Here is a 23355-nt window from a genome sequence, read left to right as displayed (position 1 = left end):
CTGTAGTCAGATCATTGAAAGAGCAATATTAATGGGTTCCAATCAGCTGTTGTATTTTGCACTGGGCTTTTTGTCTTGAAACTGTAAAGATTTAAACCATACCATGATTGGGTAGCAGTCTGTAAATGAATTATCAAGGTAACCCAATTCCAATTAGCAGATCACCTATTATCTATGCCATCAGTGAAAGACTGGTTACTGAAGGTACAAGACATAATGGAAGCCGAGGAGTGGCGGCATCAGTGCCCGAACAATTATACTAAGTTCTACGAAATCTTGACCTTATGGTTGGATTTCCTGTCCTCTGACTTGTACAAGCAATTAATACAATGATTATGGTAGTTTGCCTATAAGTGTGCAGAAACTAACGCTTCTACCATGTGACTGTTCGATCAGTGGATGTTATGTTAGTGCTTTGATTTTAGATAGTAACTTCCTCCCCATCCCTCTATCCCTTTCCCAATACCCCCTTCCCTTTCCACCCAACTGACTTCCATTCCCTTCTCCTCCATTCCCTATTAGCAGACCATACATTCAAGAGCTTTCTGTATCATTTTGTAATCTATAAATGGAGTAACCCTCTCATCTGAATAGTAGGTCATTGGAAATATTATATTCTCTGACTGCTTAGATACTCTTTTCTGGGAATGTACACATTGTCTTGTTTATTGACTTTCTGAAAACAAAAATAAAGATAAAAAAAAAACCATAGCGTGAACAGATTATTGATTTTTGTAATAGAAAAAAAATAGCCGTTTTTTTTTTTTTGTTAATCAGCTTCAAATTTTTGCATGGATTGCCTTAGCGGTCATGTTAATCTCACATCACAGAAAATACATAGAGAAGCCAGATACCTCTAGTGCAGGGGTTTGAAAGCGGGGGGGGGGGGATAAGGGCCCAAGGGCAGGGTAAAAGCAAGCAAAGGGACACATTTGGCCCTCAGGCCACAATTTGGAGATGAAAAAAAGCCAGGCCACAGTTTGGATACCACTGCTCTAGTGAATGGCCAAAATATCCAACAGGTAACCTGATGGCATCCACCGACATAAAGAATGGGCTGTATAGGGTGACAACTATCTAAAGTTTATTGGAACACTTTCAGTCCCAGGATATTTTCCACTGAAAGCAGTTGTCTAGCATAAACAAGAAAATAATTGTCTATGTATGTAGTACTTTAGTGACCCTACTCCACTGACTGCACTTAAAAATATGGTTGTAATCAGGATGAACAAGTACACTGTTTATATAAGAAGAATCTGAGAATATACATTGAAATTAGAAAAGGGAAGGAAAAGTTTGGATTGGAAACCACAACAGCCCCCTTAACCACTTGAACAATGAGACTTTGGAATGTGTTCTAGAGGTAACTGAAATTCTGTGACATAACTGACTAAATGGGTTGTTTGCTTTGGAAATAGAACCTTGGAAGTACAGAAAAAAAGCTTCTAAAAACTTGCTGAATCTACATTTTTCCCAAGCAGAGTGCAATAAATGAAAGTAATACAGAAAGTGCAGATGTGGATATATGTTTGTCATTCATGCATTAGCTTGTATAAAAGGCAGCTCCCTTTCTCCGCTGTGGAACTATGTGGGGGTTACTATTTTACGGTGACCATACCACATTCCACAGCCTAAGGTATGGCTATACAATGAAAGCTTTGTAGTCTCCTAGACACTGAACATTGGCGGCTGCATGGCCATTTTACAGAGGTCTGTGGTCTACAGACTCCTTGAAAAATGTCTGGGAACAAGTGCTGGGCCGAATGTGTAAATATGATGGTTTCTATATATATTAACTTGGAAATGTACTAATATTAAACAAAGACATATTTTTCAACACGATAAAATAAACTTATATAAATACCAATACAAAATAGACATAAATCCTGCTTTGTCCTCTATTACCTCCTCCCTGAAAATCCCTCCCAGTAAACAAACTAATAAAAATTCTAATAAACTTATGACACATTTTAGAAATTGTATTTCATCATTTACCAAAAAAGATAAAATACAGACAATTGTTTTGGGCAAACATCTACAAATATAAACTAAAAAATTATAAGAAAGCCTTAAATGGACTCTTTTGCTAAAAAAGTGCAAACAAAAACGTGACTTGCAAAGAAGATAGTAATTATTCACTTCTACCACTCTAATGAAAGGAAATAATGCACTGAAATCTCTCCAGAAACTGGCACTTCTGGGAGTGTAAATCTCCTGCTCTCCCGTGTACAATGGTTCTGTGCTGAAGAAGACTAAAGACTGAAAATTAAAACCCAACTGAACCTTTAGTTTCAATTAGTTAAAGATATTATAAGTGTATTAAAGCAAAATGTGTTCAATTCCTTACAATTCATTTTCTTTCCATAGCAGAATAGAAACTGCAGAGTGGGACCCTTATTGCCTGTGGATAAACAGCAGTATCTCTGCAGAGGTCCGACATGCCCCCTACTGACTCAGACCTATAGCACTGCAATCAGCAAAGTTCAAGCTTCCCACTAAACTGAGCTCTAGTTGTGACTCACTAGGGTGGTGCTTTGAACCTCTGCAGAGAGATTACTGCTTCCACGCAGACAGCAAGGATTTCGCTCTGCAGCATGCTGGAAGATCATGGACTTTTTAGAGCAGTAGTAAACTCAACTTTGCAACTTTTATCTACAGGTAAGCTTATAATAAAGCTTGCCTATAGGTAAAATATATATCTCCTAACATGCACCATTTAGGAGACATTCATATGTTTTGCAGCCGGTGATGTCACTGGCACATGCGCACTGAGCTCTGTTGGGATGGCATACTGAGTATGTTGTCCCTTCAGAGCACTGTGCAGCGATCTTGGCTCCCATATGTATGCGCACAAGTGATGCCATCACTGCTCGGCCATTCAAACAGATGGGAGTCTGCGAACCCGGAACGAAGACCGAATGAAGATGGAAGGTCTGTCTGCAGTGACAACGTGCCACTGGAGGGCTTTGTTTTAAGAGAAGTATTTCATAATGTGCTAGCATGTGATGACAAAAACTATTCGTATTAGAAATTGTAACATTGCTGATCTGCTTCTAAAAAATAACTGGTGGATCATCTGTGACCTTAAAAGAAATAATTGCAAACCTTTTTTTTTTTTTTTTTAATTTTGGATAAGGGAGGGTTATAACCCCTGTCCGGTTTTTCCCATCTGTGTCCCATTGCAGAGATATCTCGTCACTACCTGTCCCATAGCCAAACAGGAAGTGAAAGGAAATCCCTTCAAAGTGAAGGAATCCTTGGTTGTCACCAGAACTAATGTCTCCATTGGAATATTTCCCCTCTATTCCTTTTCAAGGGACACCCCTAAATTTTCTTTAACTTTCAAAGCTGAGTGATGATGGTAAACAGAACAAATAAAGAGGGCAGACCCCAACAGAGAAACACAGATCCGTGGATAAGAGGGTAACACAAGTCCTCCTGTACAGGGCTCAGGCCAGCAGGGGGCCCAGACAACTGGGTGAATTGAATGTGGGTAGGGAGGGTGATTGGCACAGCGGGAGGGCAATTACTGAAACCAATCCCCTGTATGGCTCTTTGCAGCAGCTGAAAGCTGGCTTCTCCTCTCCTGCCCATTGGCTTCCAGCTGCTGCAGAGAGAGCCATACAGGGGATTGGTTCCAGTAATTGCCCCCCTGTGCACCATACAGCCCTCCCTTTGTGCCCCCACCCACGCAGTGCTGCCAGCTTCCCTCATCTCCTACCCACCGGCAGCTGCAAGCACACAATACCATCCTTCAGGATGGAGTGGGGGAAGGATCCGGTAAATATGTCACATTTACCAGCCCTTTTCTTGCCTAAATAAACACAATGAGTTATCAGTACCAATCACTCACTGTGTTCGTTCATAACTAAAGCATAGTAAACTGTGTGTGGGGGAAGGGGCCTGTTAGATTGGCTGTATGTGGCCCTGTGGTTTCTAACAGCAGCTCTGGAGAAACAGACAGCAATAAAAACCTGACAGGTGAAGGCGTGGCTGGGATGTGAACCAGCGTGGATGTGTTTTCCTGAAAAACGACTATCCTGCTTGTTTATCCTGTCTAGGGGGAGCGCCTAGCCGTCATCCTGCTCAGCCGACCACTCCACTCTGCCTGGGGCCCTGAGCCCTCTTTGCTCGTGCCGTCCAGGAAGACACCGGCAAAAAAATACCCCTGTACTGGGGCTCGGAGATCCCCTCCTACTACACGTGGCACAGCCATCTTGCCTACACGTCTGCTGGCCGAACACTCAGTGGTGGTGCAGACTGCCTGGAGGGATATGATGGATGGGGATTCTGAGTCCAGGGATGTGTCCCACTCTCCTGTGGAGGCTCTACCTGGGAATTCCGCTACTTCTACTATCCTGGCAGCCATAGAGGCAAGTAAATCGTCCCTCGTGTTCAAGATAGACTCTTTGGCACTAGAATGTGAGCTTATCAGGAAAGACCTGGACAAGATTAGGGGCCGCCTGGGCACTATGGAAACCCGTATTTCTGAGTTGAAGATTTCACATCCTCTCAGGCCCGCACCCTGTCAGACTTACAGCGTACTGTTACTCTCCTTATGGCCCGCTCTGAGGATGCCGAAAACAGATTGCGCTGGAATAATGTACGACTAGTGGGCCTGCCTGAGGGTGCTGAAGGGGAAAATCCTGCTGTTTTTGTTAAGGGCTTTTTTAGGCAAGTGTTAAATTTGCAATTGGTTTCCCCGGCCTACCAGTTAGAGAACATAGAGTCTCAAGGGGATCCAGGACCCCTGGGTTTGAAAATGTTGATCTGCACTTTTTTCCTGATTTTTCACCTGAGCTGCAAAAACGTTGCAGATCCTTTGTTGATGTCCGGAAGAGGCTCAGGGAACGGGGTCTTCAATACTGTATGTTCAATATAAGGTCACCAATCACTATTTTGATACCCCTGCTTCTGTGGTGGACTGGTTGGACTCCCTTTCCTGACTGAAAGTCTACAAGTGTGCCTAATACATTCCTTTTTCCAAGGATGTGGTCAGTGAGATGTTCTCCTTTTTATTCCCACTCTCATTTTGCTATGCGGCCTCAGTTCACACACAGAAGCAATGAGGTTGGTCCTACATTCCACTGGAGAGGGAAGGGATGTAGGACCAATTTGCTCCAATGTTTCACATGTTTAGGGCAATAAAGTTTCCTGGCCAAGTTGAATTGTTGGCTGGAGAAACAGGGATGTTATTTTTTTACTTTTTGGGGTCTTTAGTTTTGTTTTGTTTTTTCATTTTTGTTTGAGAGGAAATCTCTTATGAGTACTATGCCTGTGGAGTTAGTGGGGCGTCCAGTGTTGCGTGAGTCACTTCTCTCACCACCCCCTCTATCCTTTTCCTGCCCCCTGGATTATGGCAACTGATCTTCATGTTATCTCCTGAGATGTCCGGGGGTTGAACTCAAGATTTAAAAGATCTCTCATCTTACAATACTTGAAGACCCACAATCCACACTTGGTCCTCCTGAAAGAAACCCACCTGATGAGCAACAAAATCCTCTCTCTGAAGCGGAACTGGATACAGAGAACCTTTCATGCCACATTTTCTACTTATGCCATGGGGGTCTCTATACTATTGCATAAATCTTTGAGCTGTGTGGTACACAATGTAATCTCAGACCCAGAAGGGCGCTATGTGGCAGTGGTCTTGGAGATCGCCTCTCATAAGGTAGCAGTGGATAATGTTTAAGTCCCCCCTCCCTTTCGGGACGCTGTTCTGTATACTCTTTTGGAGAAACTTGCTCCCCTATTACCTACCAAGCTCCTCATCATGGGCGATTTCAATAATATCCTTGACTACACGCTGGATACGTCTAATCCCTCTAGAGAGCTAAATTTAGATCTTGCTGCATGGGCAGACACGGCAGGGCTTACTGAGCTCTGGCAGTGGAAACATCCCGCTGTCAGACAATTTTCTTTTCTGTCAGTGGTATCTCATTCCACCTCCAGAATTGATCTGGCCTTTGCCAATGCAGCTCTTTTGCCCTGGGTTGCTGAGGCCTCCTATCTGACTGCTGGTATATCTGATCATACCCCTCTTCTGGTTGTATTACACTTACCTGTGACCAGGGGTTTGTGATCCTGGTTGGGTGGTGGAGCCCATGGTACAGCCTGTGGTTACAGCCCAATTGGTGTTCTATTGGCCTGTCAATAAGGACTCCTCCAACTCGCAGAATGTATGGGATGCCTTTAAGGCAGTCACACGAGGTGAATATATCTCAGAGAGAGTAAGTCATAATGGTACACTCAAAGCATTGTTGGACAAGGAGGTTTCTTCTGCTCAACTCCATACTGCTAACCCATCCCCAGCCACTTTGGTGGAGCTCCACCAGGCTAGGAGAGATGTATCAATACAGTACCAGAATTTGACACAATGTATTGTTCAAGGGACTGTTGAACATCTCTTTGAAAAAGGGGATAAAAATGGTAAATTGTTAGCCCTGTTGACAGCTGATGTCTATGCTCCTACTGTTATACCATGTGTTTACTCGCCAAATGGTACGCTTCAAACCTCGGCTGAGGGAGTCCTTTAGGCATTTGTAGACTATTATAGTAACTTGTACTCCCCTATACCAGTGTATGATGCAGCTGTCCTGAATACTTTCCTGGTAGACCTCCCCACTCTCACAAAAGAAGCTCAGACCTGTCTGGATGCTCCGTTCTCAGTTGAGGCAATATCCAATGCTATTGCCTCCTTTCCTAATTGTAAATCACCAGGCCCTGATGGCCTTCAATAAAATGGTACAAGCATTACATGGATGATTTATCCCCCAGGCTCCACCGCCTCTATGAGGACTGTTTGCGCAATAAATCTCTGCCACAGTCCTTTTATGGGGCTCATGTGGTCCTATTGGCCAAACCTGATAAGGATCCCCTGCAATGTGCTTCTTACAGGCCCACAGCCCTTTTGAATACGGATTTCAAAATACTCACTAAAATCCTAACTATCAGATTATCCACAGTATTACATTTATTGGTGTCCTCTGCTCAAACCGACTTTATGCCACTCAAAGCGACTGATATCAACTTGAGAAGGGTTTTTACACACACTGAGTGACATCCTGAGGGCCTGGATATGCATGCCCTGGTCTTTCTAGACTTAGAGAAAGCATTTGATTCTGTGGACTGCGGTTATATGAAGGAGGTCTTGGCCCTTATAGGTTTTGGGGAGGTGTTTCTCAGATGGATTGGCTTGCTTTATGACCATCCAGTACCAGCCATTAAGTCAGGAGGTAGAATATCAGCTCCCTTTTCTGTCGGCAGAAGCATGAGACAGGGTTGCCCATTGTCACCCGGTCTTTTTGCCCTGATGATGGAACCTATTGCACTGGCCCTGAGAAGTTCCCCCTTGGTGTGGGGCATTCAGGTGAGCAGTTTGCTTGAAAAGACAGCATTATATGCTGATGATGTTGTGCTTTTTCTAGAGGATCCTATAGTCTCCTTACGCGTTGCCTTGGACATTTTAGACTATGCAGCCTCTTTTTCTGGCCTGAAGGTGAATTGGCACAAGTCTCAGGTCCTCCCATTGGGTAAGGACCTCTGTCAGCCTCCGGAAGCTACTTCGGCCCTCCGGTGGGTGACTCAGGTTAAATACTTGGGGCTACATATTACTAGGTCAGTTTCTGATTTTGTTAGGCTGAATGTCATGTCTATAGTTTCTCTACTGAAACATAAATTCAATACCTGGAGGAATCTCCCTCTTTCCATGATAAGGAAAATTAATCTGCTCAAAATGAAATTTCTCCCTGTCTTGCTTTATGTCATACATAACTCATCAGTTTAGATCCCTAAATCCATTTTTCAGTCTATACATAGCCTGATCTCTGGCTTTATTTGGCAGGGGGGCCCACCTAGGCTCAGGCTGGCGGTGTTGCAGCAGCCATGGAAGGAGGGGGGAATGGCAGTCCCGGATTTCCATAAATATGTCCTAGCTGGGCAGTTGGTGTTTGCACATAGATGGCTCACGAAACCTCTTGATGATGGAGGCAGTCAGAGAGGGTTCCTATGAAGCCTTAACACACTTGATTCATCAAGGTTGCAAATCCCCTCACCCCTAGACTGTGTCTATGAGATCGGTGCTATGGGCCTAGATGACAGCGCATATAGGAGGAACCCTGGGGAATCTCTCCCTCACTCTCCTCATGCTACTCTCTGGAAAAATCCCTGTTTAGCCCATTTTCTTACTTATTAGGATCTGATAGTGTGAACACGCTATGGGATCAAGACCATTGGGGATATAGTACACAATGGAGTCCTGCGATCTTTTGATGCGTTGAAAGCTATATACCGTCTACCAAATAAGCATTTCTTTAGGTTCCTACAACTCAGACATGCATATTAATCATAGTTTGGAAGGGCCCCAGTTGCCTTTCAGCCTTAGAACCCATGCTGCAAGATGAAGATCTACTCAAACCCTTGTCTACTGTATATAAATCCCTGTTTCCTCCCACTCATAGCTTACTCACTAAATGTATGACCAGCTGGGAGGCAGTGGTTCTCGATCTTGATACAGAAGATTGGGAGGCTATTTGGGGTGCTCCCTTTGTCAGACTCATTTCTGCTTGGGATCAGCTTATCCATTATCAATTTGTTCACTGTATTTATCTGACTCCTGCTAGGCTAGTTAAAATATTTGGTAACGACTCATCCTCCTGCTGGCGTTGCTCTGTACCTGTGGCCGATTTTATGCATGTTTTCTGGGACTGCCCTGCCATACAGTGATACGGGTCTGGAGTAATTCAGTGTGTCCAGTCGGTCACTAGGATTCCCCTTAATCTGTCTGTGCGACATTGTCTCCTGAGTTTGGTGGATGACTTGGCCCCCACTAAGGTTATTCATACTTTTCTCACTCTCCTTTCTATTATGTACATAAACTCATTGCACTGTCCTGGAAGAAACCTGAGACTCCAACTGTTGAAGTTGGAAAACTCTTATAAATAAGCCCCTCCCATTATATAAGGCCACTTAGGCTAATAGACGGGTACCCCATAAATTTAATAAAGTTAGGGGCAGCTGGGTTGCTTCCCCGCTTTCAGTGGCAGATTGAGTACTACACTTTGGTGCACATAATAATTATATTGGATTGTTCATGTACATTGCTTAGCGGTCTTGTTGGCCAGTGAATTCCTGTTCCTGGACTATGTGACAATCCCTTTATCTATTGAAATGGTGTGGAGAGAGTTTCTTTGTAACCTGTAGGATGTATGTGTTTTTGGGTAGGGGGGTGTCTTATTTCTCCTGAATGTATGTGTATACTGATGTTCCCTGTACAACACGGGCATGTTTTTTCCTCTCTTTTGTATTTTGTATTTATTGTTTTTGTTGTGTAATTGAATGACTACCTAGCTTGTTGGCTGTAGCCATAGCTTGTTTTCTGTTGTAATTTATATATTTTTTGAAAAATGTCTAATAAATAGAAATTTCCAAAAGAAATAAAAACCTGACAGGTGTTCTAATGCCTTTCAACTCTTGCCAAAGCTAAAATAAAGTTTTGCTTTTAATTCTACTTTTATACTTCTGAGGGACTGATCAAGGAAGCAACAAAGCCAAAAGGTATTGGTCCACCTACCTGTACTGAACCAAACACCAAGAAAGCATTGAAGCCAGAGAAACAGTATTACAGCCATAGAAATGATATTTCCAGAAAGAAATGTAAGCTTTAACTTTTTTTTATATTTGTCTCATAACAGATTACATTTAATATAAAATAGAAATCATAGGAGGCTGAATTGTAGATTTGAGTAGTTATTTGGGTAAGAGACACACTACGGTATATCTAAACCAAAAAGCAAATATGTTATGTATTGCCGCTTGCCAATCCTTAGTTGTGTTGGCTGAATTAGTTTTCCTTTTTCCCTTTATTTTCACCTGGTGATCCATCTAATAAAACTTCCAGATGAAGGCCATACACAAGTCGAATTCTGAAAGAATTTTCCTTTGAAAATCATAACTAAGAATTTCTAATTTCTAATCATTGATGGGAGAATCGTGCAAGAAATATAATCGAAAAGGAAATGAACATGAGCTTTGACCTGGAAAGAAAAGAAGATTCCCAGCCACCAAAATACTTGATTGGTTGGTCGAATTTCGAAATCAATGGTGGCACCATCGGATTACAAAATGCACAAAACTTCCGATTTTCTAAAGAAAATTCATTCAGAATTCGACCCATGTATGGCCTGCCTTAGAGTGGAGGAGCCACCCTTGGACCAATGGACAGCAGAGTTCTTTTTTTTTTTTTTGCTTTTTTTAATTTTATTGTCACCAGGTGATCCTGACAGTAACATACTTCCTGTCTTAGGGTGGCTTCCCTATCTATGAAAGAACAATGGAGACACCCTTGGTCAGCAGAACTTTCTGGATAGGGTAATATAAAATGGACTAGTAGATTTAGATGGATTTTACATAAGTGACAACACATTAAAGCAAACTCCAGCTACAATGCTTTAATCTGTTACAGAAACAGTTTTTCCTTTTGGAATAAATGTTTTACATAAATGAATAACAGCTGAGCACTGTAAGCATCCTGACAGTTTCCATGGTTTGTCTCAACCTTGTAACTGCTACTTTTTCGGGACAGCTTGGTTTTGTATAAGAAGCTGAAAAACAACAGACTTACTGCCTGGCAGTGAAAATAAGGGAAAAAAGAAAACTAATGCAGCCACCACATCTAAGAATTGGTAAACTGCAATCTATTTCATTTTTGGTTTTGAGTTTAATACTGCTTTAAGGAAGCCAAAAACATTGCAGCATAGAATTTGCAGGTTGTAAATAAGTGAATGAGATGTCAGACAAAACAAAGTACTTTCTTCCCTGTTACAACCATTATTGATGGCTGGTTGGCTCCATTTTCTGAAATAGAGCACTGACCTGATTGTTGTCCTTCCTGTCGGTGTTTGTTTAGTCATTCAGTTATTTACATTTGTAATGAATCCTCCACCAAAAACATAAAACTTGTTACTTTGTTATGTAATGTCTAATGAGCATCCCATATTTAGAAAAGGTATTAGAATGACATGGGCGTGAATGAATGGAATCATCTGGAATATGGGCCAGTTCACACTAACACATGGTGCTGCAAAGGCGAGCTTCGTAAGCATTTTTACCCTAGCACTGCCCTTGCAAACTGCTGCAAATGCCATTACATCATTATCAGCACCCCAAACACAGATCTCAAATGCAGTGTGTTTGCAAGCACCACTGCAGTATCATGTGATTTGATGTGACGCTTTTATTTTTTTTCAAGTAGTGCATGCTTTATATAGTATAGTGCAGTGTGTGTGTGTATATATATATATATATATATATATATATATATATATATATATATATAAACAATTTGAGGAACACTTTTTAATCAGAGTATAGCATCAAGTCAGTTAAACTCCTGGGATATTGATCTAGTCAGTTAAGTAGCAGAGGGGGATGTTAATCAGTTACAGCTGCTTTGGTGTTAATGAAATTAACAGGTGCACTAGATGGGCAACAATGAGATGACCCCCAAAACAGGAATGGTATTACAGGCGCAGACCACTGACAGTTTTTTCCCTACCCAACCTTTCTGATTGTTTTTCATTAGTTTTGCATTTGGCTAGGGTCAGTGTCACTACTGGTAGCATGAGGCAATACCTGGACCCTACAGAGATTGCACAGGCAATCCAACTCCTCCAAGATGGCACATCAATACGTTCCATTGCCAAGTTTGCTGTGTCTCCCAGCACAGTCTCAAGAGCATGGAGGAGATTCCAGGAGACAGGCAGTTACTCTAGGAGAGCTGGATAGAGCCGTAGAAGGTCCTTAACCCAACAGCAGGATCGGTATCTGCTCCTTTGTGCAAGAAAGAAGAGGATGAGCAATGCCAGAGCCCTACAAAATGACCTCCAGCAGGCCACTGGTGTGAATGTCTCTGACCAAAAAAATCAGAAACAGACTTCATGAGGGTGGTCTGAGGGCCCAATGTCCTCTAGTAGGCCCTGTCCTTTCTGCCCGGCACCATAGAGCCCGATTGGCATTTGCCATTGAACACCAGAATTGGCAGGTCCGCCGCTGGCGCCCTGTGCTTTTCACAAATGAGAGCAGGTTCACCCTGAGCACATGTGACAGACATGGAAGGGTCTGGAGAAGCCATGGAGAACATTATGCTGCCTGTAACATCGTTCAGCATGACCGTTTTGGTGGTGGGTCAGTGATGGTCTGGGGAGGCATATCCATGGAGGGATGCACAGACCTCTACAGGATAGACAATGGCACCCTGACTGCCATTAGGTATTGGGATGAAATCCTTGGACCCATTGTCAGACCCTTCGCTGGTGCAGTGGGTCATGGGTTCCTCCTGGTGCACAACAATGCCCGGTCTCATGTGGCGAGAGTAAGCAGGCAGTTCCTGGAAGATGAAGGAATTGATACCATTGAATTGCCCCCATGCTCACCTGACCTAAATCCAATAGAACACCTCTGGGATATCATGTTTTGGTCCATCCAACACTGCCAGGTTGCATCTCAGACTGTCCAGGAGCTCAGTGATGCCCTGGTCCAGATCTGGGAGGAAATACCCCAGGACACCATCTGTCATCTCATTAGGAGCATGCCCTGATGTTGTCAGGCATGCATACAAGCACAAAATCCAAGATTCAGTCAACAGAAATTAAAAAAACAGAGAGATGTGTCCATAAGTCATTTATACCATCTATATTCTATGAACTATAAATGCCATGTACAGTTTTTAATGATAAATGCCATGTTTAGTCCTCAAAGTGACACTAAAAAATATCCTTATTCTCCAAAACAAAATCCATACACATCCACTACTTAAAGTGGTTCTAAAGTCTTAAGGTGTTTGTTACCTTGATGCATTCTCTGTATTACACCCCGGTCACATCCAAGCCAATTTTGAAATTGTGCGATTCATAGTGAAGCCACACGATTTTAAAATCGGGTGATCTGCCGATTTCCTTGCAATTTGCAAGACATCTGACACAGATGTCTATGCAAATCGCAACAAAAGTTGTGCATGCACTACTTTAGAAATCGGTGCAGCTCTGACCAAGTCGGAACTGCACCTATATGACCTCTCTAATAGTGGACAATAGGGTGCGACTTGGGATACGATTTGCAAATCGCATGCCAAATCGCACCCGATGTGACCGGGGGCTTAGGATTGGTTCACACCGGATACAGTGGGACTACTTCATTAGGCAGTTATTCCAGCTCAGTCCCACCACAAAATGCAACAAAGCACAGTTTACTATGTGTAAGTTATGAATGAAAACAGTGACTGATAAATACTTATCATTCACTGTGTTCATTCATAAATGTTATCTATAGTCTTTACAGTGTATTTGACCCACCAAAAATGTAATATATTGCATCCTAGCTGCACTAGTATACTGTTTTAGGCTATTTTCCTTTATTTTCACCAATATATTTCATTTTTGTGTTTGAGTTTTGCTTTAAGGAAGCCAAAGCAATTCAGCATAGAAGTTGTAAATAAGTACATGTGATGGCAGACAAAATAAACATCTTCCCTGACACAACAATTACTGATGGCAGTTAGCTGCCAGTGTGAAATGGTTAGTCTTAACCCTCTACCTGCCACTTTCGCTGGACAGCTTGGTTTATTAAATACAGTAAAAAGTCTAAAAAAAGAAAACAAATGCAGCCATCACATTTAAGAATTGATGAGCTGCATTTTTGCTTTGTGGTTTAGATACGCTTGAAAGTAAAAAAAAACTCTGTATATTCCTTGGGGTATAAACGCCATGTATAGCTCCTAAGGTATAAATGCCATGTATATTCCATAAACTATAAACAATTTTTTTAGGTTAATGGTTATTTAATGCTATCTGGCTGCACATAAAAAATGCCTGTATTGTCTTTAAGGTATAAATGCCACGTACACTGTATAAACTATAAATGCCATGAATATTGGAAAAACTATACATGCCATGTATATTGTATAAACTATACCTGCCATGCATATTCTATAAACTATAAATGCCATGCATATTGGAAAAACTATACATGCCATGTATATTGTATAAACTATACCTGCCATGCATATTCTATAAACTATAAATGCCATATATACTGTATAAACTAACAATGCCATGTATGTTCTATAAACTATAAATGCCATATATACTGTATAAACTAACAATGCCATGTATGTTCTATAAACTATAAATGCCATGTACATTCTATAAACTATAAATGCCATGTACATTCTATAAACTATAAATGCCATGTACACTGTATAAACTATAAATGCCATGTATGTTCTATAAACTATAAATGCCATGTACATTGTATAAACTATAAATGCCATGTATGTTCTATAAACTATAAATGCCATGTACATTCTATAAACTATAAATGCCATGTATGTTCTATAAACTATAAATGCCATGTACATTGTATAAACTAAATATGAAATGTATACTGTATAAACTAAACATGCCATGTATATTGTATAAACTATAAATGCCATGTATGTTCTATAAACTATAAATGCCATGTACATTCTATAAACTATAAATGCCATGTATATTGTATAAACTATAAATGCCATGTACATTCTATAAACTATAAATGCCATGTATATTCTATAAACTAAATATGCCATGTATATTGTATAAATTATAAATGTCATATATATTCTATAAACTATAAAAGACATGTATAGTCCTTAACGTATAAATGCCATCTACAGCATATTATATCCACTACAGTATGATAAATGCCACCTATAGTCTTTAAACAATGCCATCTCTAGTCCTTAAAGTATAAATGCAAGCAATAAATGCCACCTATAAACTATAAATGCCATGCATATTCTATAAACTATAAATGCCAGCTACATTAGATTGTAAGCTCCCTGGAGCAGGTCCCTCCTATCCCTCTTGTATTGAACTGTATTGTTGCTGTATTGTCTCCCGTTATATTGTAAAGCACTGAGCAAACAGTTGGCGCTATGTAAATCCTGTATAATAATAATAATATTCTATAAAATGCCAGGTATATTGTATAAACTATAAATGCCATGTATATTGTATATTCTATAAAATGCCATGTATATTCCATAAACTATCAATGCCATGTATATTCCATAAACTATCAATGCCATGTATATTGTATATTCTATAAAATGCCATGTATATTCTATAAACTATAAATGTCATGTATATTGTATATTCTATAAAATGCCATGTATATTCCATAAACTATTAACGCCATGTATATTCTATAAACTATCACTGCCATGTATATTCTATAAACTATCACTGCCATGTATATTCTATAAACTATCACTGCCATGTATATTCTATAAACTATCAATGCCATGTATATTCTATAAACTATCAATGCCATGTATATTGTATATTCTATAAAATGCCAAGTATATTCCATAAACTATTAATGGCATGTATATTCTATAAACTATCACTGCCATGTATATTCTATAAACTATCACTGCCATGTATATTCTATAAACCATCAATGCCATGTATATTGTGCCATGCGTAGTTTTTAAATGACAGATGCCATATTCAGTCCTTAATGCCAAGTATAGTCAGTCTTGAAATGATAATGCCATGTATAAAGTGTACACACCATCTCTTGAGTCTCTACCGCCCCCCCTCCCCTTTTGTACACTGATCTCCTGGGGTACCCCTTCCATTATTTCTCAATAACCTCCTTTTACCAAAGCAAGCTGCATGTTACTAGCAATAGATCTAAAATACAAATAAAAGGAATAGATCCTTCCATCTACAACAAAAGCCTCCACTTATGAATGAACCCTTCTCATCCAGCTCAGTGCATTGTTTAGAATTAATTGGAAACAAATGTCAGCACGGTACCAGTCATTGGTTATTAATCTACTATACCAACTAGTATGAGATGCAGATATGTCTGCTGTCACATGTCCTCACTATATACCCCCCCATGTCAGTTCTGGACCCGCACACAGGCACACACAGCCCATTGACACAACACACGTGCAGCAGTACAAAGCCTGAAGGCTGCTGGTGATGTGATCAGACAAAGGCACAATACCTGGACGGCGGTGGCACAGTCAGCCGGCGCGGAGTGTAGCGGTGTCAGTGTTGGTGTCGGTGGTGGTGTCGGTGGTGGTGTCAGCTGTGTGTCCCGGGCGGGCGGGCGGTGTGTGCAGGCAGACTCCGATCCCAGCGCCCTGGGAGCCCTCCATATCATTTGACCATATAAGGAGACGAAGCATCCCACACTCTCACTCTTTTACATCCCATCTGCCATCTCACACTTTCTCTCTTCCAGAGCTTGTGCCTTTTTTTCATCGGAAAGATGAATGTCTGTCCTGGAATGTGTCCTGCCATCAGACCTCAGCGCCTTTCCCCTCTATCCTACTCCATCAAAGACGAGAAGCAGACCGTTCCCTTTATCCAGGAATACCTGCACATGGGGAGAGTCAGCCCAGGAGGTGATCTTATCAGTGGCGCCCATCTGATGGACACAGAAGAAGCCCACTGATTCCTATTAGGGAATGCACACAAATCAGGAGGACCATCAGGAGGACCTCACATTTACTAGATGTACTCAAATCGTTGCACACAGAATCCGGTGCAGCTCTGCATGGTAACCAATCAGCTTCCAGGTTTCATTGTCAAAGCTTAATTGAACAAGCTGAAGTTAGAAGCTGATTGGTTACAATAGATGGCTGCATCAGATTGTGAGTGCTCCAGTTTTAGTAAATCGACCCAATTACATAAAAAAAAAACACAATTTCATCATTTCACGATTTTGAATTGCAGGCAGGCTCTGCTCGCGATTCCAAATCGCACTGCAATGGTGGCAAAACGTAACGTGTGCTTAGGTGCCACTCATTTTAATAGCCCCTCAATTGCAGCAAACTACATCATGGTAAGTTTGTCAGAAGGAGCAGGAGCTTCTTTGGGTGCAGTTTTGCCAACAATCTTGGCAAAACCGCACCGTGTTTGAAGTGTTATTGAAAATGAATGGCACCTAAACACGCCTGTTGCGTTTTTCACGATTGCAGTGCAATTTGGGATCACAGGCAGAATCGTGACATTTTTCTGGTGGTATGGCCCTTCAAAATAGCCTGCGCCAGATTACAAAATTATTGATATCCATTTAAGTAACACACTAAGTACTGACCACACTGAGCACTAGCACACTGAGCACTAGCCATCAATATAATGGTGCACTCTGAGCACTGACCACCAATGTAAGAGTGTATGCTGAACACTGACCACCACTGTAAGAGTGTACGCTGAGTACTGCCCACCAATGTAAGAGTGTATGCTGAGTACTGACCACCAATGTAAGAGTGTACGCTGAGTACTGACCACCAATGTAAGAGTGTACGCTGAGTACTGACCACCAATGTAAGAGTGTATGCTGAACACTGACCACCAATGTAAGAGTGTACGCTGAACACTGACCACCACTGTAAGAGTGTACCCTGAACACTGACCACCAATGTAAGAGTGTACGCTGAACACTGACCTCCAATGTAAGAGTGTACCCTGAACACTGACCACCAATGTAAGAGTGTACGCTGAACACTGACCAGCACTGTAAACGTATACGCTAAGTACTGACCACCAATGTAAGAGTGTATGCTGAACACTGACCACCACTGTAAGAGTGCACGCTGAACACTGACCACCACTGTAAGAGTGTACGCTGAGTACTGACCACCAATGTAAGAATGTACGCTGAGTACTGAGCACCAATGTAAGAGTGTACGCTGAGTACTGACCACCAATGTAAGAGTGTACCCTGAGTACTGACCTCCAATGTAAGAATGTACGCTGAGTACTGACCTCCAATGTAAGAGTGCACGCTGAGTACTGACCTCCAATGTAAGAGTGCACGATGAGTACTGACCACCAATGTAACAGTGTACGCTGAGTACTGACCACCAATGTAAGAATGCACGCTGAATACTGACCACCAATGTAAGAGTGTACGTTGAGTACTGACCACCAATGTAAGAGTATACGCTGAGTACTGACCACCAATGTAAGAATGCACGCTGAATACTGACCACCAATGTAAGAGTGTACGCTGAGTACTGGCCATCAGTGTAAGAGTGCACACTGAGTACTGACCACCAATGGAAGAGTGCACACTGAGTACTGACCAACAATGTAAAGGTGCATACTGAGTACTGACCACCAATGGAAGAGTGAACACTGACCACCAATGTAAAGGTGCATACTGAGTACAGACCACCAATGGAAGAGTGCACACTGAGTACTGACCAACAATGTAAAGGTGCATACTGAGTACTGACCACCAATGGAAGAGTGAACACTGAGTACTGACCACCAATGTAAAGGTGCATACTGAGTACAGACCACCAATGGAAGAGTGAACACTGAGTACTGACCACCAATGTAAAGGTGCATACTGAGTACAGACCACCAATGGAAGAGTGCACACTGAGTACTGACCAGCAGCAATGGAAGAGTGCACACTGAGTACTGACCAGCAATGTAAAGGTGCATACTGAGTACTGACCACCAATGGAAGTGAACACTGAGTACTGACCACCAATGTAAAGATGCATACTGAGTACTGACCACCAATGGAAGAGTGAACACTGAGTACTGACCTACAATGTAAAGGTGCATACTGAGTACTGACCACCAATGGAAGAGTGAACACTGAGTACTGACCTACAATGTAAAGGTGCATACTGAGTACTGACCACCAATGGAAGAGTGAACACTGAGTACTGACCTACAATGTAAAGGTGCATACTGAGCACTATCCATCAATGTAAGGTTGTACTCTGGGCACTGACCACCAATATAAGAGTATGCACAGAGCACTAACAACCATGGTAAGGGGGCACGCTGAGCTCTGACTACCAATGCAGGAGAATACACTGAGCACTAACCACCAATGTAAGAGAACACACTGAACACTGACCACCAATGTAAAAGTGCATATTGAGCACTGACCAAAGTGTAAGGGTGCAAACTTAGCACTAAGCACCAATGTGGGGGTCCACGCTGAACACTGACTACCAATGAAGGGGTGCAATCTGAGCACTGACCACCCATGTAAAGGTGCAGGCTGAGCACTGACCATCAATGTAAAAGTGCACATAGAGCATTAACAACAATTGTAAGGGCTCACACTAAGGTATGACCACCAATGCAAGAGAACACACTGAGCACTGATCAGTAATGTGTAACTGCATGCTGAGCACTGACCACCAATGTAAAAGTGCATGTTGAGCACCGACCACCAATGTATAGGACCACATTGCACACCAACACAACAGGAACACCTACTCCTGACCATTACACTGTGCAGACTGTGCTGCACTATTGCATAGTCCTGACCCCCACCTTTGACTACTGCACTGTATGCTTTATGTTGTATATTACATAGTCCTAACTACTGCAGAGTACACATAGTCCTGACCTCTGCACTCTATTCACTTTGTTGTGTGTTTCAAGGTCCCAATTGCTGCACTTTTCATGCTACATAGTTGTGACCCCTGTAATTTATATGCTATTTTGTACATTATATAGTCCTATAGTCTGCACCCTATATGTTGTGTTGTATGTTACATTGTCCTGACAGTCAAGGTCAGTGTGGGGGTGGGGGATGAACAGGCAACTGTCCAGGGGCTGTGTTGGAAGGGGGCAATGCCAAGTTGGCTGCTTGTCCCGCTCCTTATTTACAGGAGTGGCTGCGGTGTCACTCCTGTCAGAAAGAGCAAAGGTCGATAGCTGCTGCTGGAGGGAGGATTCAACTTTCTCCTCCCTCAAGCCTGCATGGGGCAGAAAGCAGCTGGCGCTGAGACTGAGAACAGTCCTCAGTCTTAGCGTGCTGTTGCAGAAGATGGAGGGTAGACTGTGTTATTCTTCTGCTCTCCCCCTGTCATGTGACATGACTGAAGAAAGGAAGGAGAGTACCAATCTGCCAGTGCAAGGGGTAAAGATGGGGGGTGGGGGCAACTACTCAGAAGTATGGGGACATTGATATAGATCAATAATGCAGGCAAGATCTCTCAACTTTCCTGATTTGCATACTTGTTTCATCAGAAGGATGGCCTGGCAACGAACCTTTTCAGGATGAGATCAGCAGTGGCAGTCCCCGTACTTCATAAGCAGTTAAACTGAGTGGGGAGGCAAGGAGGCTAGTATGAGTACGTGCTTCTAAAGGAGGGGAGGAGGCAGCAAATAAAACCTCTCCCTGCATGAGTTTGTTAGTTAACCACTTGCCCTCCAGAGGATTTACCCCCCTTCCTGACCAGGCTATTTTTTGCGATACAGCACTGTGTTACTTTAACTGACAATTGTGCGGTCATGCAACGCTGCACCCAAATGAAATTTATGTCCTTTTTTCCCACAAATAGAGCTCTCTTTCGGTGGTATTTAATCGCCTGTGTGTTTTTACTTTTTAAACAAAAAAAGACTGACAATTTTGAGAAAAAAACACTTTTTGCTATTAAACATGTCCAGTAAAAAATTTTTAAAAATCTAATTTCTTTATAAATTTAGGCCAAAATGTATTCTGCTACATATCTTTGCTAAAAAAAAATCCCAATATGTGTAAATTAATTGGTTTTTTTTGTTTATTTGTTTTTACTAGTAATGGCAGCGATCAGCGACATGTAGCAGGACTGCAGTGGGAATTCTTGCACTGGGGAGAACTGACTTGGTGTCACTGACATCCCCAGTGACACCAATACAGTGATTAATGCTAATAAAAAGCACTGACACTGTATTAATGACATTGGTCAGGAAGGGATTAACATCTGGGGTGATCAAAGGGTTAACTGTGTGCTGTTGCACTAAGTGGGCTGTGGGTGTGTTTCACTGTAAGCACACTGCTTTGTATGGCACTGCTCTGACAGGGGAGAGATTTGTGTTGTTTATACACAGGTCTCTCCCTTATCGGAGATACTCGGCGATCACTGGGTGCCAGCGAGCAATCACTGTCTGGGAGTTGGTGATGGACAGCCGAGTCCGTGAATGGCAACACAGGTAGGGCATGCACGCGGCCCCTACCTGCAACTGCAAAATCACGTATATATATATGTATATACAGTATTTCTGCTATAGGGCATCGCGGAAGCGGTTAATTCTGCATTGAACATCCCCACGTACAATGCAGGACTATTGGCTCTGTATTGTACCTTGATAACATCAGAGAGCCTTAAAGAAGAGACTTTGGGGGACTGGTTACAAAGCATGGAGGAAGCGAAATATAAGGTCCTACACCCAGTGGTGTATTTAGGTTTTGTGCTGCCCTAGGCAACACAATAATTGGAGCCCCCCACAGAGAGAGCCTGACATTGACCAACAACACCCCCACCCGAGAGAGCCTTCCACTACCACTGCTCCCCATACACCAGTCACCATCCGCCATGGAGAGAGAAAGACACTCACCTTCACAGCTCTGGACATCCCCAGGAATGAGAGTCGGGCTGTGCATACACTGTCGTGAAACCTGCAACCTCTCTTAGAAACCACCAGGTTCGCATGCTGCGTGTGTTCCTTCTTCCGTCCCTTCTTCTGAGGGGCAGTGCTGCCTCCCCCTGAACAATGCTGCCCTAGGCAGATGCCTTGTTTGCCTTGTAAATACACCCCTGCCTACACCTTATTCCTCTACCCCTAGACTTAAAGAGCATTTCACTCTTGCAGTGTGAGAAAGAGGGTCCCGCTGCCTAGATTGGGACTTTAATCCAACAAGTAGAGCTCTTTATAACAATATAGAGTATCTTCAGTTTCACTGATCACAATGGATAATGTCTCACTACTACATGAGTGGAAGGGGACAAGCCTCTGTGACTGTGGAGATGTCTGAAGTTGGGGTTGTCTTCAAAGGAGGGGGATGTAGCACTGTCTAGGGGTAAAAAGTGCACATTAGTGCAAGGAGGTACTAAGGTTAGAGCGGTTTATTCCATAAAGTGTTTTTTTCCTGCTTCTCAGATATCCAGTATGAAACAGACAAACTTTGACTTTTTCAAACAGGAATTCAGGCTATGAGAACATTGTCTCCTCTAAAAGGGTTTTGAAAGGAAACAGTCTCTAGTAAATGATCCCCAGAATGTCTCATTAAAACATTCCTAATACAAATACTACTCTAAATGAATAATTCTATTACCCCTATGTGATATTGTACAGTTATTACTCATTTCAAGGTCAGCCCCTTTCAAAGAATCTTTAATCACATATTCAGCAAACTCATGCACAAAGATTATTCACTGCTAGAACAGATTCCAAACATAGCATAGCTCAAAAGTACTAAATGTGAGATATAAATATAGTAGATACCCCAAATACCAGTGTGATCCAATGAACTCCCTATATGCATCTCATCACTTTTAATTTTTAGGAGGTACAGTCCACCTTAAATCCTTCTTTTTTTATTTTCTTCGCATCATTTTATATGATATATAAGTTAATGTATTATTTACATACTTTTTTATGTTGCTCTATTCAAAGAAGAATAAATAATATTGTTACCTATAGTAATCTGTAAAATATTCATGGGTATTTTGGCTGATGAACAGGCCATAATTCGCTATGTGGGTGGCACTGTCAGCCACCTCCCACACAAAAAGCAGCCAGGCTGACGGTTGTCAGGCGAACAGTGGCTGCATCCATTCAGATGTAGTCAGTGTTTGGGAATTCTGACAGGTTCTGGCTACAGCTGTCAGAGTACAATAGCGGCACTAGATCATTCCTTTATGGCATCTAACAAGGTATTAGTCTCACATCGTTTTCCTGTACCGAGATTTCTGGTGTAGTTTTCACTTTCCACTAGATGTCCCCACTTATCATTAGTTCCTTAACTGCCCAGGCAGTCTGATTATGTCAATATTTTTGAATGTCAAAGTGGTACATTTGCATGGAAATTTGTTGTTTTATATTGTAGGCCTGTAATTCTTAGGAAAAACTGACTTAAATCTGTCCAAACAAGAGTCTAGTAAACATGATAAAGTTTGCAACATGAAATCATAAATTATAATATCATAAATAATTATAAAAAATAATAATACAATAATAATAATACACTTAATTCAATAATGTAATCAAACCACAAACACTGAAATTTGAAATAGAGCACCAAATTCGCAGTTGCAGAATAGTCGCTGTCGTCACTTTCAGTGTCTGATGACGAATTTCCCCATGAATCACTATCGATCAATTCTGCAAGTGATTCTAATTCACTATCGCTGTTTTGATAGCTTGTCCAGTGCAGGCAGGGCACAGGACAAAGCACTAGGGACAAAACTGAGGTAAAATGGTTTGATACAGTAATGTAATCCTAATAGATTACAGTGAATTGTGTGTATGCAGGGGCAGACTGACCATTTGGAAA

General features: G+C 41.9%; 1 protein-coding gene across 4 annotated transcripts in view; it reads right to left on the bottom strand.

Moving 5' to 3' along the window:
- The window catches only part of FHL2 (four and a half LIM domains 2), a 107852-nt gene that overhangs the window by 72481 nt on the left and 12016 nt on the right, over positions 1-23355 (bottom strand). Inside the window, exon 1 of one of the 4 annotated variants that reach the window (XM_089681233.1) lies at positions 16432-16554. The exons of 1 other annotated variant lie outside the window; for it this stretch is intronic. In XM_089681233.1, the coding sequence (XP_089537359.1) occupies positions 16432-16482 (51 nt within the window). In that variant the 5' untranslated portion in view covers positions 16483-16554. Of the gene's footprint in view, positions 1-16056; positions 16386-16431; positions 16555-23355 lie in introns of those variants that run through there. 2 more of the 4 variants (XM_089681232.1, XM_089681234.1) reach the window with 2 other exon arrangements.

The sequence above is a fragment of the Staurois parvus genome, unplaced genomic scaffold (assembly GCF_062004578.1).
Source record: "Staurois parvus isolate SC_StPar_1 unplaced genomic scaffold, SC_StPar_1.0 ptg000262l, whole genome shotgun sequence".
Classification (NCBI taxonomy): Eukaryota; Metazoa; Chordata; class Amphibia; order Anura; family Ranidae; genus Staurois; species Staurois parvus.
The sequence above is the reverse complement of the archived record's forward strand: the minus strand, read 5'-3'. Positions and strand labels throughout refer to the sequence as shown.